Source organism: Athalia rosae, chromosome 7, assembly GCF_917208135.1.
Source record: "Athalia rosae chromosome 7, iyAthRosa1.1, whole genome shotgun sequence".
Classification (NCBI taxonomy): domain Eukaryota; kingdom Metazoa; phylum Arthropoda; class Insecta; order Hymenoptera; family Athaliidae; genus Athalia; species Athalia rosae.
Genome location: NC_064032.1, coordinates 13,590,635 through 13,606,044, shown reverse-complemented (window position 1 = coordinate 13,606,044; position 15,410 = coordinate 13,590,635). Strand labels below are relative to the sequence as shown.

Here is a 15,410-nt window from a genome sequence, read left to right as displayed (position 1 = left end):
ACGCCGACGCTGACGCTGCCGGCTGCGCTTGCAGCTTTCTAAAGCTTTCTAGTGGCTGGTCTCCCCTAAAGTGCGCCTAGTGCCTAGATGGTGCTTATAGTTGTTAAAAGTCGACTAGTCGCCACCCGTAAGCCAAGAACGACAGGCACGCGACGTTATATATACCATAATATAGGTGCGGACTAACACATTTTGGTGTCACTTGTAAAATCAATGTATCACCCAGCTAGCGAACAGCTCTCAGGTCCGGACCATTTAACCTGATCCCGCCTATCCCTTCTACCACCCGCCTTGATCAACCAGGAACCCCCTGGCAAATCCAGAATATTTTATCCAGAACAGCCCGGATCACAGGGTATCCTCGCCGATACATATACTACACACATCTCTACACACACTAAACTTATGCATACTTAATTTGTATGGGCTATAGTACACTTGTGCATCGATACATCGCGATTATTATAAAAAGAAGGCGCGCTGACTAATTGGGCCTATTAAACCGTCGCGATAATTTATTAAAATTTTACTTCAAAAGCACTATTGTATGACAAAAGTTCGATATGCGTACATATTTTAATATTTAATTTCGAGGTGTGGGTGTATCGTTGGATAATATCACATCAAGTGTACGCACAAATTTTCAACGATTAGTTACATTTGGATCTTTTTCTTTCTATAATGACAAGAATAAATTTTTTTTTTTAGATTATTAATCGAGTAACGATCAACGCTGTAACAATAATGATTTTATATTGAAACTTTCGTCAATCCATGGAACTGGATCCGATGAACATCGAACGATATCCTGAATATGGTAAAAGAAGCTAGTGTGTAAAAAACTTACTGCTACGATATCCGCTATGTGTTATAATGAAAGGTCAGCGGCATTAAAAATAGTCCTTTGCTGAATAGTCAGAGGGGCTGCAGCGGATTCCTTCCTAGCACTAATTCATCTCATATTATTATTATACCCGTCCCGTGTGGCTCAGTTAGTGAACTAATTACCCCGCGAATCGCACGTATTATAGGTACAGATATTTATTTATTTCTTATATTTGAAACGAAAGGGTTCAAGTTCCTGGAATATCAGGATTGTGAATCGTGTAAATGCAATAAACGCATATATTACCAGTCGAGAAATTATTCAGCTACTAGGATCAATTGACAGAGGAAATTATTACCATGACAATGACCAGAAGATCTGTGAGTATAATATTTGAACTTTTACCGAGTAGATAAGGTTTTGGAAATGGAGGATGATTCAAAAAGCTGCTATGTTCGATAATTAATCTATGAATATCAGATAACCATTGGAGCCGAAAGTTTAGAGAAATGGAAAAAAGGAGGAACGTCGCAGGTGTTTTGAGTGAAGAATGCAATTACGTGCTTTACGTTATTCACTGCAGAGACATTCCTGCTCCAAAGAGATATTTCAGAGTAATGTAAAAAGAAATCCAACGAGGCCGATTTGGAAGTTGGGGTGTGTGTGAGCTAAGAAATGAGTGATCTACAGGCTACTCTCGAGTTCTCCCTCGAACTATGCAAGTTCTACAATGTCGACCTTTTCCAACGTGGGTAAGCAATATTACAATTGTTAAATAAAAATCATAATTGTAAGAGTATAGTTTCTCATATCGCAATCAAAAATTAGATGACTTCAGGTACATTACCAGTCAAGGTAGTGATTCGTTTTCTTACTTTTAGTTATTACCAAATACGTACAGCCCTCAGAGTTTCGCCTAAGCTGCCCGTCAAAGTTGAAGTAAACCAGTTGCGCAACCGTGAGTTGATTTGTAGCTGTCTTTTCTAGTCTGATTCTTTGTATGAAAGCTGTTTTACAAATATTAAATATAAACTATTCTATCGGTTCCTTGTCCCAGATTCTTTGGAGGAACCAGGTACCAGCAAAAGATTCCAGATTCTTTACCGCAATGAAGAAGTAACTTTAGGTACTTCGGTCCTGTTTCGTGCACACGTACTTGTACATAGTCACAGAATCGAGGAGACCCTTTCTCGAACTCATTTCAATCTTGGTATCGAGTTATGGTTCAGTCAACCCACTCAACCAGGCAATATGACCTGCGTTTCATCAAGGTATGGACGTGCCGTTTTAAAAATATTCCTCAATCAGTTTTTCATACTCAGTTCACTTTTTTATTTTTTTGTTTTCTTGCTCTAACTTTCAGAGCTCTACAGTTAAATTTTACCCCGACAAAAGGACTGCATTATCATCTACCCGTACTCTTCGATTATTTCCATCTCGCAGCAGTTTCCATCACCATTCATGTCTGCCTCGTCGCTCTACATCAACCTTATATAAAGTCAGTATATTCTTCAATTTAAATTCCGTAATTAGATGGCCAATGTCTAGCTACCTAATATTTTGTTGAAAGATATTTTGTAGATACTTGATATCCCACCAGCAAATTCATGATAAACAATCGCTTACATTTCACGAGGGGTCATGACTAATTGCACCGTTGTATCGTTTTTTCTATGTCTGATCATTACTATGGCAGAAAAAGTATTTTGCATTACGTACAAAGTTGGTGAGTGTGTCTTAACTTAATGAAAGATAGAAAATTCTTCTGGTATTTTTATCTACATGCTTATACGTTACAGTGCTCCACGTGGAGGCAAGCCATGGTTACAGTTTAAGCAAACCGGTGTGAATGATGAAAGCAAAATTCTGTTCGGAAATATTGTGAGTTTCAGAAAAATAATCATTAACTGTATATTGAATTGCATACTAGACTTTGCATCCGGATAATTTTTGGAATAATATCCTACAGGAACATACTACCAGATGTGTGGGTTCCGCGACAAGGATACACCACGCTCAACTGGTGCAACAGGAAGTAGTCCGGCTTCTGCTGACCGCTCGAGAATCTCTGCTTGTTGAAATGGCAGATCTTGCTCGTCTACTTCCTTCCTGGCAACAGAGAGCCCTAGAGCTAGCGCAAAATACTCACAAAGAAATTACCAAGGTCGAAAATGCACGTTTCATCTTATCAATTATGATTATTATTTGTTAAAAATTATTCAATTATTCAGTGTCAAGCCATAACATACCATTGGAACTTTTTTTAGATGATGAGCACAGAAGACGCAGATATAGCGCAACTATGTGCTCAAAATATCGTCCTGTGGCAGCACTTTCTCGAAGCCTTTTCTGGTCGGCAAGCTGTGCACGAGCATCTGGCTCACATTCATCACCAGCTAAGAGTATGTTAGTCGCCGGACGACCTAATATCACATTTTCATAAGGGTGCTGTTATGCAGAGAATGTTAGGTTGCTTGATCCAGGTTACTCGGACACACAAAAATCAATGATATTTTTAAGGGATTCTATAGAGTATTCTTCATTATTCGCTATCTTATAATTTTCGATCAACTTTTTCGAGGTGCAAAAAAGTGGGGAATCAAAAGCTGCTGCTACTACAATATTTTATAGGCTTACTTTTATCTGCCGGTCTCTGTCGATTAGAAGAATCTGAACGATTCACTAAAATTTAGGTGAACAGATTCGCAGAGGGCTTTTTCGTTTTGGGGAACCCCCGGACGTCAGCGGCTGGTTGTTATGACGCCAATTATCAATCGTATCAAGCTGTTAGCGAGGCTGCGAGGAGATCTCGTTACCTTTCAGCGTTACCACCGCTTCCAGTCCATTGTTTGGAACTAGATGGCGATTTTCACTCGCTTCCTCTTATTTTCGAAGACCAGTACGCCGACATGCAACATAGACACCGGAACAGTGGTGAGTTTTTTCTTGGAATCAAACGAGCCCTCCCAATCGTATATTAATTTTTACAATCATTTACCAGTTCCTAGCATGGATGACTGCAGTTGTGGCATTGCAGCGATATTAGAAAAACGTTCCACCGATTTGTGGTCCCCAAGAAACGAGAGCATAGCTCAGAGCATTGGCTCCGTGCACGGACGGGTAGTTTTAGCACCCTCAACTCTCCCTGCGAGGCACAGTAAATCTCTCGATCAACTTGGACCGGAAATAATACCTCCGCAGATTCAGACGCCTGCTAAGACACTCCCGAGATCTGCCTCCACGCAACTCATACCTCGGCACAGAGCTGCGTTTCATAACGGTACACTGCCAGCTACGGTTCCTAGTGCAAGGAGCAGACACCCCTCCGGAGGGCATCACAGTGGCCTATTTTTTTCTAACACGCATCAGGCTTGTTCGGCGCCAAACCCTTCTCTCGGTACAACACCTGTCGCCACTTTGCCAAGAGCCAAGTCTACTCAGCTCCTCGTACCGCATGCGGGGCAACAACAAGCCCGGGTATAGTGAAAGACAAATAGAATGAAAACTCAAATTATTGCACGGCTTGTGAGAACGAACCCAATTTCAGATGAGATACTCCAACAGTAGTTTAGAATAATATTCACCCAATAAAATGAAATTTTTTTTTTTTTCTGCAGGGTTCGTCGCATACTGCGATTAATTCCAACGTAGATTCAAGGTCGATAACATCCCTGCTAGCAGCGATGTTTCCAGAACTTCCTCTCAATGGATATTTTCCTGGTTATCGACCCTCCTCAGTAACCGGTGAGCAAGTATCTTCTTGTGGAATTTATCAGACGATTCCTAATACGCCCTTAGGATCTATGGAACTGGTACAGCTGGCCGATTGCCTGCCTTCCGATAGTGCTGCAAAGCCACGGAGCAAGGATAGGAATGGAAGTTCTCGCTCCCCTGAAAATCGTAAGAACCGGAATGAGTCGCGGATGAGCAATTATGGGACTGCATATCAGCCATTGGTTGATAGAGTGCCCGCTGCGTTTCCGACAAGCAAATCAGACGTCAGTAGTTCTCCATTTAAAGACTCTATTATCGACGATAAGGCGCAGTCCAGAATCTCACACAGTGAAACTCTAGATCGTACACCTAGGGATAAGAAGCGCAACCAAGAACACGTAATCAAGTATAATACAAACAGCCTCCAGTTCTGGAGATCTCACACTCATGCCAATGGGAAATCCAATTCAGGATTGAAACGTTCTGTAATTGAAAATTCGACTGGTCAAAGTTTAAACAGTAGAAATATAGAGGATCTTCTCATTCCCGGCTCACTCGGGCGACTGCATGCTAACAGAGGAGAAGCGGAGTCACATGAGAACAGCGACGAACAATTAAAATGCCTTAATAAAAGTGTAGATAGATTTCCAATGCCCGATGGTCTGACTCCGGGCAGAGAAGTCGACCGCAACAATTACGGCCTGCGATCTCAAAACGAGAAACCTATCATCGACGGAAAACCCGGACGTAGTAGTTCCCGGGCAGACCAGAGGGAAAAGCTACCGTTATTCAATAGGCGTATTCCAGATTCTCGAAAACCTCGCTATGAAACAATTGGTGTGAAACCTAAATCACGTGGGGAGAATCAGAGAGACCGAGAGAAGGGCTCTAGACGCCCACATTCGGCTCCAGCCATAGAAGCTGAGAATTTTGAGTCTTCTAGGAAGTGCAGTCACAGAGGCAGAAGACCTGCGCCCCTCCCACATGGCTTTAAGAATAGGTTACCGAGCACCAATGGTGCCACCCCTAATGTCTGCGAACTGGAGAACAACAACACTATCATCCTTAAAACTGAGCCCCCTAAGTCACCTGTAGAAATTCAAAACAGCAGTGAAAAAACTCTCAACAATTCTTTTTCGGTGCAACATGACGGTAGTATTGGCCCCTATACAACACGACTCAGATGTGCCAGCGTTCCCGTAGATCAAAATAACCGAGTTGTTGTGCCACGAAGTGCTATCTCTTTACCTTGCATGCCTATCAATGACGGAAGAGAAACTTTCAGCAACAGTTTTGCAGTAATTTCAAGTCTTTTAAGCCCGCCGTCCACAAGGCCTAGTAGTCTAACAACGAGCTCCAGCTCGAGCAATTTGACGTCTGAGTGTTCGGGGTGGGTGAGTAGCGGGGATACATCCAGCTCAGAAAACCAAGATCTAAAATTATCGGGGCAGGCGTTGCGACAGAAGCTGTCAAAGATCGCTTCTAAATCTAAGACTGAAAGTGTTCCTCATTCTTCTGAAACGAGGGAAAGTACGGAACATTCTTACGAAGAGGTACGATTACCGCCGCCTAAGATGTTTCAGGACGAACCGCCACCACCGGAGGAATTCCAAGATCCACCTGCCCCGATAGATAACCCAATTTATCACGTTTACGAAACGGTAAAAAGTGTGACAAACCAGAAACATTGTAAGACTGCACCTTGTAGCCCGCAGAGGAGCCGAATCAAGGAGCGAGATAATGCGTATGGAATGCAAGATATGTGTTTCGATTGTTACCAAGAGGGAAAGGAACTTTTGCAGTCGACGCAGGACCACGTGGTAAATTTCAATAAGTGCAAGGAGGAGTTCAAGCAGCAGATGGGCTTCTCTGGAAAAATATACAGGTATAGCAATGTTTGGTTTCGTTAAAAAATTCCTGTAGCGCCTAAAACGTAGGATAATGTAAATTTGTTATCAATGGGTCAGTCGCTGTAATATGGAATTTTTTGATTTTGTTCCACTTCCGAGTCACGAATTTTCTCTTCAGAGCTTTGAAATTGAAATCCTTTAGTTTATTCATCTTTAGTTACTTAAATCTGGTATTGAACACCCGATTCAACCACGAACGATCACCTTTTGTAATCATCAAAAATTAATCATAAGGTGATCGAAGAAATTGTGGAATGCCCCTAGAAAACTCTTTTTTGATTCCCCTTTCAGTTATTTTTAATTTAAGTTAACTTTATCTCCCGGCCCTATAGAGAGAAAAAAGGCCTTCCGAGTCGATGCCATAAGCGCGCCCATTCATTTGGCAATGGCGAACTCCCGACCCTACCGCTTCACCCTCTAAGATCCAATGTGCCTCTTAGTGATTATCCTACGCTGGCTTCTACACTGCCGTACTTCCACATCAGCGACGAGTACCGACTCTTCTCACCCGAGGGTGTCCACCTTATAATATGTGTTCATGGTCTGGAGGGCAATGCCGCAGACCTCAGACTCGTCAAAACCTACCTGGAATTAGGTCTCACCGGAGCTCATCTGGACTTTCTAATGTCCGAGAGGAATCAGGTACTAGAATATTCCACTTTTTTCGTATCTCCATGTCTTGGATCCAAAAGTACTTTTTATTTTAAGAGAGTGAGTTGCAAAAGAAACAAAACAAAAAACAGAAAAACCAACTTACACAGGGTGACACATTCTCAGACTTTGATACGATGACTGACCGCTTAGTATCAGAGATCCTTCATCACATAGAAACCTCAGGATTAAACCCGTCCAAGGTTAGCTTCATTGGGCATTCTTTGGGGACCATAATTATACGGAGCGCACTCACACGACCCCAACTTCGGCCGCTTTTATCGCGCCTCCATACCTTCCTAAGTCTCAGCGGACCACATCTTGGTACTCTTTACAATACAAGCGGTCTGGTGAATGCAGGTTTGAATTTTTACGATGTACTTTTCCCGCTTTGAATAATCCAACCAACTTGTACCCGACGCTATGCCGATCCGTCGATTTGAATTTCCACTAATTATGTGATATTTGAAACTAGGTATGTGGTTCATGCAGAAATGGAAAAAATCAGGATCTCTGCTACAGCTAGCAATGAAAGATGCGGTTGACGTACGACACTCTTTCATGTTTCGACTGAGCCAACGTAGCAATTTACAACTATTCAGACACGTTTTACTGTGCGGCAGTGCCCAGGATCGTTACGTACCTCTACACTCGGCTCGTATAGAACTCTGCAAAGCTGCTATTCGGGATCCAACGGATCAAGGTAAACTTCAGTTACGTCTCTCGCCACTGAAAGCGAAAATTTATCACCATGATAAATCCATGATATTTTCTTCGATGTCGCAGGTGCAGCATATAGAGAAATGGTACACAACATATTATATCCAGTGATGTCTACTTCTGATGTCAGTTTGGTGAGATACGACGTTCATCATGCTCTGCCTCCGACTGCTAACGCGCTCATAGGCAGAGCAGCCCACATCGCGGTATTAGATTCAGAACTGTTTATCGAAAAATTTTTGCTCGTAGCCGGTCTGAAGTATTTCAGATAAAAATTGGACATCCTAGAAATTTTGAAAAATTCTTAATCCAATTAATGCAGAATTAGATGCGGAACATTTTATCTTAGATATAAGTTGTTACTACAAATTTACTTTACTTCAGTGTTCTGCAATCAGGAATAAATTATTTCCAAAAGGGATTGAATGTAACGAGACACACCAGACAAGGTCGCTAGACCAAAAAAAAAATGGTATATCGTATCACTGATACTAAAATACCAAGTCGCCACATTGATGCCTGAAAACAATCTCATTTACTATTCATATACAGAAGCTACCGTTGGTTTCTGAATAGGAAAAAAGAAATTGAAAAAAAAAAAGGAACAAAGAACTCCAAAACGACGGTGAATGCTACACACCCCTGTAATTGATATATAATTACACAAACTCGATAGTCACCAAATATTGTTTCCTCATAGTTGATAGTAATAAAGATAGGATTGTCATTGAATATTTAGAATTTTATATGTACATATACATAAAGTGTATACACTTGATAAGCATGGAGAACGAAAAAAAAATTGAAAAAAAAAAACTAGTCGATATAATAATTAAAATATTGATCATCATTGCCTAACGAGGAAGACGATTGAATCTTAATTTCATAGATTGAATTAAAAATGTGTCAATTAAAGTCTTTATATATTTATTTACAATTTAACTTTGCTCAGGAATTGCATAAAGTATATTATCATTATTTCGCGCTATTCGTCATTACACAGCCGTCCAGTTTTGCCCTTTAATTTGTGAAAATAGTTTTACGTCCGATAAAACCTTACTGCAAGTTATCTCCAGCTTGAGAAATTTTATTTCATAATAAAATAATCGATATCACTGAATCTAAACCGCGCAGTTGAAAGGATCAGTGTTTTTTCACCTGTTTTCTTTTTCAAAATCTACTCAAAAATATCTGAAAAGAGATTGAGCAAATATTGCGATTGTCGAGATAAAGAGAAGTTTTTCTATCGGAATGAAAGAAATGAAATAACATAAAAGTACACAGCTCGCAAGCCTTTTTTGATGCACTGCTCTAATTGCGTATTAACTGATTACGCAATTTATCTTCATTTATTCCATACGTAACTGTAAATTCTGAATGTCATTCAGTGCTGGAGATTATTAAATTTACCAGGAATATTTGAACTCTCTGCTGTCAATTCTTGACAATTAGATCTGAAAGTAGGCTTTATGAAAATATAAAGGAAAAATCAATGAGACAAAAAAAAACAATGATAAGAAAAACAAGGTAAAAAAAATTCAACTTTTTTCTTCAACTTTTGGAAGTACTGTTACAAACGTTACATATTTTAATTGTGATGCCCGATTTTTCAATTATTATGTATATAAAAATTTAAGGTGAACAAAGAAAAATAAATAAATAAATAAATAAATAAACAAAGAAATGAAAATATAAAATATTCCAGAGGATAAATACTTTATATTCATCTCTAAAAGAAAAGAAATCGATGGTGACGATCGGAGTCGGTGGTGGTCAAAAAGGTGACGATGTAACGGCGGCCAATAAACAGCTTTTGATCGAAAATGGGAGAATTTTAATAGTAAAATAATTCCTCGAGCTGCATTTAAATTCCCCGATATACAGTAATAAACTTGTAATTGCGTACAAAAATTCAAATCATACATACCTATAATACACACGTATAGAGATTTAAAAATATCCGTTTTAAAAATTTGTCAATTTGTCAATACTTTTAGTCGTGGTCTCAGATTTTGTACAGCATACATTACCTTTGCACAGCATTGACTATAAATTTGTTTGTGCTACACAACAGTTGAATTTTCTATCGGTACTCGATCCAAGACGATTTTACCATTTTTTTCGATCCTCTTTCGTTGCTATAGCTTTGACGATCGACTAATCAACTTCTTGATAGAGATCGAGAGGGTCGGCCTGTGGCATCTCTTCCTGATTTTCGAGAATAGCACCACCTTCAGCTATTCCATTGATGGGACCCCCTTCATTCAGGAGACGCGCTTCATCGATAAATGGCGGCTCGTCACTGGGTGCCTCAGCGTATATTACTTCAGGTCCTTCGCCACCTTGATCTGGCTTGCTTGGATTCTGCGTTATCGCTTGACCTAGTCATAATCGAATCAAATGACTCGTCAAACAAAAATTGGGAAATGCACCAGGCACACCAGATAAAATCCATCATGTCTGAAGTAGGTAAAAATTTAAACCGACCTTGACCTAGATTGCGGGCCTTGCTGAGGTACGAATACTCCCGGGCGTTGACGAGACCGGCAATAACACAGGCGCTCAGAGCACTCCTGTTCAAATTCATAGGTGATGCGTCGTACCACTCGTTGCTATCAGCGTCATAACACTCGACGTACGAAATCGTCGTCGATCCTGTAACGGCACCTGCTTACTTTATACACCGTATACACTCATTCTTTTCCTACACCACGTTCAGCTCCAACAATTTCACTAAAAATTTGAATCCTTGACTGGAGTTCTACTCGAAATTGGCTAAAATTTTAGAAATAATGAATGATTTACCATTAAAACCGCCGATAACGAAAATCATGTCGTCTAGGATAACTGTGGCAAAATTGCTACGTGGGCTGAACATTTCCGTAACCTCATGCCAATCTGCCGAGTGATTAGGATTGTATCGTTCACCTGGAACCAAAAGAGTAGCACATCTATAAGTTTTCCCAAGTTTTGTTGAATCCTGGCAGAAGAAAAAACTTATTGTATCTCGTCGGTCAACGCAGATGCAATGTCAATCATGTTTACCTGAACTGAGTCTCGTGAAGCCGTTGAATCCACCAAGAGCATAAAGGCTGTCTCGGAATGCCACTAAAGAGACACCAGACCGTGGACTAGTCATGGAATGAATGAAACTCCACTGGCTCGTCTCTACGTCAAAAACTTCTGCCGAGCTGAGGACTTCCTGTCCATTAAATCCACCGACAATGTAGATTTTATCCTGGAGAGCTGCTGCGCTTGCATCAGAACGCTGACGATGCATAGAGGGTATCATTTCCCACTGATTTCTATGGGGTTCGTAACGCTCTCCCGAACTCATCCGTGTCCGTCCATTGTACCCTCCAAGTGCATAGATTTTGCCTCCTGTGGAATGATTTTTCTGGTTACCCAAAGATTTAAACCCAACAAGTTTTGGAACAAATTCTTGTAAGGAGTTTCCTTAAAAGTGATAAAATAAATGGGGTAGTCCTGTTGGCCTCACCGTGAGTGCAAACACTGACATAGCAACGTGCATGATACATGCAAGCTCTTTCTCTCCATTCCTTTGTCACAGGGTCGAAGCAACGGACGGTGTTGAAATGTTCGTTTCCATCGAATCCTCCGATCATATATATCACATTATTTAGAGTACATAGTCCGTGGTATGCTCGAGGTGTCACATCCGTGTTCACTGAAAGGAACCACCTATCAGCTCTGGAAGAAAGAATTTCAACGGATTGTCTTAATTTTGAATAGTCTTAATTTCATGAGGTCTTAGCCCAGCTAGCCTCGCTCACCTCGTGTCGTAAGTTTCAACAAAACTTGTCGGGGATCCAGCGCTCCAGCCTCCAATCGCAAATAGAATTTCGTATGGTATTCGGGGGCGTGTTAAGGGATTTTTCAAATCTACTTCCCCTCCGTGTCGCGCATCTTGTTCCGCAAGGAATACACTAGCCGGAAACAGAACCTGCTGACACTCCTAAACGTAACGAGATGACGAAAACTCATTATATTATCCTCTAGCTCAGAAAAGAAACGGTACTGATAAATAGGTAATAAATATGAGTAAGCTCACCTTGTCATCTTCGACGAATTTCCACTTGAGAATATTATTCCTATAGAATTTATAGTTCATGAGCCCGAACCGGATGCATTTAAAAAGTATTGGTAGCGCAGATTTCCGTTCTCCAGGGTTCGATTCGACCCAAGTTTTAATCGCCTCAAATACCAATTCTTCATTTCTCACATTGAGCTCGTCATCCTGTAGGACCAATTGTAATTCTTCGCAAGAAAGGTCTCTGAATTCTCCGCTTTCTTGTAAAATTTGCTTGAAATTATGCCGTATGTATTTGCGTCCTTTCTCCTCAAGATCACGGCAGAAATAGTGGCGTGCAAATTTGAAAATCCCTGTGAATCAAGATTATTGGTATTTTCAGATCATTATGAAGTACGCACGATCGCAAACTATCCGTGATAATTACCTAAACAATTTTCTGGCCTCAATTCCTGAAGTAAAAACAAGCAGCAAATTTGAATAACGCCAAGTACTTCGAATTGATCAGCAAGCGGTAAAAGCTGCTCAACATTTTCAGATGTCACGTTGCACGTACCCGTGTAAGCGTAATCAAGAATAAGACTGAAAATTTCACCGGGCACGCGGTTTATAACAACCTCCGTAGTTTCCGTTTTGCCGCCTTTCAAACTGTTCGTAAAAAGTACTTTGAAATAAGGACTGACTGCCGACAGAATCGCACGATGGACGGGAAATAGCTGATCTCTTGCGCATCTTATCGCACCGTCGCAAAGTTGCTGATTAGCTCTAAAGAAGAATTCAAAACGAGTTCATAAATTTTTGTCTTTTTTTTACATTACTTTTTCGGTACCTCAGTTCGGACCATACGATGGGGAATTCGACTAAGGCATAATTGGATGGAAGACACATGCATTTCCTAGCTTTAACAGCCTGTTTCTTTTTGCACTGTTTATGCTTTGTGCCAGAAACCGAGGCTCGTGACATTCGGTTGCGTATTAATTTCCGCAGCTTCATTCTGTTGTCCATCTGCACTTGAGTAAATTAATCAATTTATTAATTCACTCGAGCAGTGGTTAACAGATGTAGCTGCGATATATTTTATTATTTTATTTTCTAGCGCGTTGTTTAATAAAATATAACTTTTGGGTAACGAATTTTTTTTTCTTTCTTTCACTTCGTTAGCCGGAAATGTATTTAAAACCCAGCTGCTTGTAGACGATAGGGAAGGTCGTCGCCATGACAGACGAAAAACGAAGTAAATGACAGCTGATTGTCAATTCAAAATTTGGATGCATAAAAAAAAGGATCGGTCGAGGGGAAGGCGTAAAATTATTTTCGATCGTTTCTTAAAAATAAGAAGATTTAAAAAACATTAAATTGAAGTAACAAATATTGATAACAGATGAAGTAGAATATTCTGTAACATGTGATATGAGAAAAAATTGTTGTGCGTTGGTAGTTTATCGTTGGTTTCATGGCGCTTGCTGAGCAGCAGCTTTACCTTTGGCTCGGCTCGCAAGACCCAAGTGTGGATTCAAAGTATTCCGAAATTCGTCAGCAGTCTACAAAGGTTTGTGTTGTCATTTTATAATAAAATCTTTTAATTGACGTTATTACTTATTGAACATTATTAGATTTGCGCTTACCTGGTCTGAGAACTGATTTATACCAAGCGTATAGGAGTGGAGACCCTTCTCGAAGTCCGCATTATGTTTTGCAACTTTTTCCTTCGATTTGAGGTAAAGTCCTATTCTCATTTCTTCCTCCGCATCGTCCGCGTATGATTTGTTATAAGTTGCCTAGAAATTGAGGTCAAATCATCTCAAAAGATCGTGAAAGCATAACATTCCATTATTTTTCCAAACACATTTCAAATGATCTATTTCCAAAATGCAGTTACAACTCAATACCTATACCTTGTAATTATTCCATTCTTCGGGATCTAACCCAGCGGGAATCAAAACCGTGGCATGGACAGCCGCAATTACGGCCACGAGCAGAAAAATAAAAGTTTTCATTGTGTAGTTGCAGTACGATATTATTTCATCAGCCTTCGACTCGAACCGTGCGACTGGTGGCCCTGTACCTCCGGACGAGAATTTTATACGGAATTGACCACTCCGTTCAAGTTTCAGCGGGAATCAGTGGGGGAATCACGTGAAACCCGGAGGGCTTTCCGCGCCGCTGGACACTCCCATTGAATTTCAATGCTTTTAAGAATATTTATTTCTGAATGAAAATATATTTTATCAGCAGCCCGACCTTTTGGTGAACCTTTGGAGTTCAGATTTATTTTGATGCGCTCGAACGAAGCCATTTTTTTGTCTCAGTAGTCTACATCTATCGTGCTCTACATAGAGTTTGTGGCAAGGTAGTCTACCGCACACAATGAGATGACGTTATGTGCAGAGAATTTTATAGCGCCCAGATCAGCTGGTTATTAGTCGTAGGTAAAATAAACTTGTAATTATGGACTTTGGAGCCACTTGGCAACAAGGGAATTGATATAGAAATAAAATACGTAATCTTTGGAGGAATACGTTGTTTGTTTATACATATGTACTTCTGACCTCTACTCGTATCTACGAGTCATCGACAGTAGTATAGTTGAACATATTTTAAATTACGTTCACGTATAAAGAATAATATATGCGCAGTGATCTTTACCGGCGATCATTTATGCTTCCTGTACAAAACTAGAATCATTAATCCAGTAGATATTAAGATTGGAATATGAGTTACAGCTGATTTTCGTACATCTGACCACAAAGGCCCATCAAAAATATGCGAATAACTAAAAAGTACCAAGATAGTGAACGATACTGAAATTCAAACACGAATAGTCTTTGCTCCTCTGCGGTTACTTTTTTCACTTAGATAATTTCAGGCTCTCATAAACCTTGCTACATCTGAGCTGGGCGCACAATTCATGCATAAAAGTTACCACATGAGCATCCTTGTCACGATGTTTGTTTGTGTCGAATACGACTACTAAAGTTGTGCGTGGATCGATGTTGTTCATCGCATAAGTGCAGAGATCCTAAACATCCAAAATTCAGTAATATAACGCATGATCTGAAAATTACGCGATAATTTTACCTTCAGACTTTTAGTATAGATGATCTTATCCATAGAGAGGAGGTCGGCATGCCGCTCGTTCATAGCTTTACTTATGCTGTTCCAGTGCATACAAGGCTTTTGCATGTAAACCTAGTGTGACAATTTATAGTATAAAAAATGCGCACTGTCACAGCTTCAACGCTATCTTTGTTCAAAGGATTGTGCATAAAATATTTATCGATAAGAATCTGGCATCGAATTTGATACCTACACTGGGGCAGCTGACCATGATGGCGAATTCTTCAGTATTATCGTTCTCTCGCTTAGGATGGGTGTATCCAGGACCGGGCATATTTACACCTCTAGCATCAAATACTATTAGAACTGCGATAAGATCATATTTTCTTTGAAAGGTTTGTATTCTGCAAGAAGTTTACCAGAGTCGATTACTGGGATGGTATATCAAATGGATGGTGGCGAAGAGTTTCTAATAAAGATG

The 15,410-nt window shown here is 40.2% G+C and overlaps 2 protein-coding genes and 1 long non-coding RNA gene across 6 annotated transcripts; 1 reads left to right on the top strand and 2 right to left on the bottom strand.

The window, feature by feature from the left end:
• The first annotated feature begins 139 nt into the window (after positions 1 to 139).
• On the top strand, positions 140 to 8,645 carry LOC105688005. The gene is made up of 16 exons (XM_048658592.1): positions 140 to 1,206; positions 1,307 to 1,578; positions 1,708 to 1,784; positions 1,884 to 2,097; positions 2,190 to 2,324; positions 2,523 to 2,552; positions 2,626 to 2,707; positions 2,796 to 2,999; positions 3,094 to 3,228; positions 3,520 to 3,760; positions 3,828 to 4,303; positions 4,444 to 6,425; positions 6,783 to 7,092; positions 7,212 to 7,461; positions 7,577 to 7,804; positions 7,888 to 8,645. Exons 2-16 carry the CDS (start codon positions 1,502 to 1,504, stop codon positions 8,091 to 8,093), a joined length of 4,647 nt encoding a protein of 1,548 aa, XP_048514549.1. The 5' UTR covers positions 140 to 1,206; positions 1,307 to 1,501; the 3' UTR covers positions 8,094 to 8,645.
• On the bottom strand, positions 2,131 to 4,327 carry LOC110117123. 2 transcript variants are annotated; one of them, XR_007279458.1, is made up of 5 exons: positions 4,080 to 4,327; positions 3,825 to 3,971; positions 3,464 to 3,708; positions 3,076 to 3,313; positions 2,131 to 2,957 (listed from the first exon to the last, which is right to left on the bottom strand). It is a non-coding gene; the product is annotated as an uncharacterized LOC110117123 (long non-coding RNA). The 2 variants fall into 2 exon arrangements; XR_002305803.2 differs by having other exon boundaries at positions 2,131 to 2,935.
• A 1,140-nt stretch (positions 8,646 to 9,785) lies between the features above and the next one.
• On the bottom strand, positions 9,786 to 14,712 carry LOC105688006 (kelch-like protein 10). 3 transcript variants are annotated; one of them, XM_048658602.1, is made up of 11 exons: positions 13,768 to 14,712; positions 13,498 to 13,650; positions 12,702 to 13,413; positions 12,300 to 12,637; positions 11,894 to 12,225; positions 11,616 to 11,797; positions 11,321 to 11,532; positions 10,867 to 11,202; positions 10,627 to 10,749; positions 10,309 to 10,488; positions 9,786 to 10,202 (listed from the first exon to the last, which is right to left on the bottom strand). In XM_048658602.1, exons 3-11 carry the CDS (start codon positions 12,875 to 12,877, stop codon positions 9,979 to 9,981), a joined length of 2,103 nt encoding a protein of 700 aa, XP_048514559.1. In that variant the 5' UTR covers positions 12,878 to 13,413; positions 13,498 to 13,650; positions 13,768 to 14,712; the 3' UTR covers positions 9,786 to 9,978. The 3 variants fall into 3 exon arrangements, with proteins under 3 accessions (XP_048514559.1, XP_012259425.2, XP_012259426.2); XM_012404002.3 differs by having other exon boundaries at positions 10,309 to 10,476; positions 13,768 to 14,711; XM_012404003.3 differs by lacking the exon at positions 9,786 to 10,202 and having other exon boundaries at positions 10,346 to 10,554; positions 13,768 to 14,710.
• Positions 14,713 to 15,410: the final 698 nt, after the last annotated feature.

Bases quoted from the DNA above. Each gene is read 5' to 3' on its own strand.
- LOC105688006 (XM_048658602.1), bottom strand. From the start codon at position 12,877: ATGGACAACAGAATGAAGCTGCGGAAATTAATACGCAACCGAATGTCA. The intron at 11,533-11,615 runs GTGAGCGAGGCT...TCTTTCTTCCAG, and splicing joins GTTGAAACTTACGACACGAG to AGCTGATAGGTGGTTCCTTT. The intron at 10,203-10,308 runs GTCGGTTTAAAT...GATTATGACTAG, and splicing joins GGCCCGCAATCTAGGTCAAG to GTCAAGCGATAACGCAGAAT.
- LOC105688005 (XM_048658592.1), top strand. From the start codon at position 1,502: ATGAGTGATCTACAGGCTACTCTCGAGTTCTCCCTCGAACTATGCAAG. The intron at 1,579-1,707 runs GTAAGCAATATT...TCTTACTTTTAG, and splicing joins GTCGACCTTTTCCAACGTGG to TTATTACCAAATACGTACAG. The intron at 3,761-3,827 runs GTGAGTTTTTTC...ATCATTTACCAG, and splicing joins ACATAGACACCGGAACAGTG to TTCCTAGCATGGATGACTGC.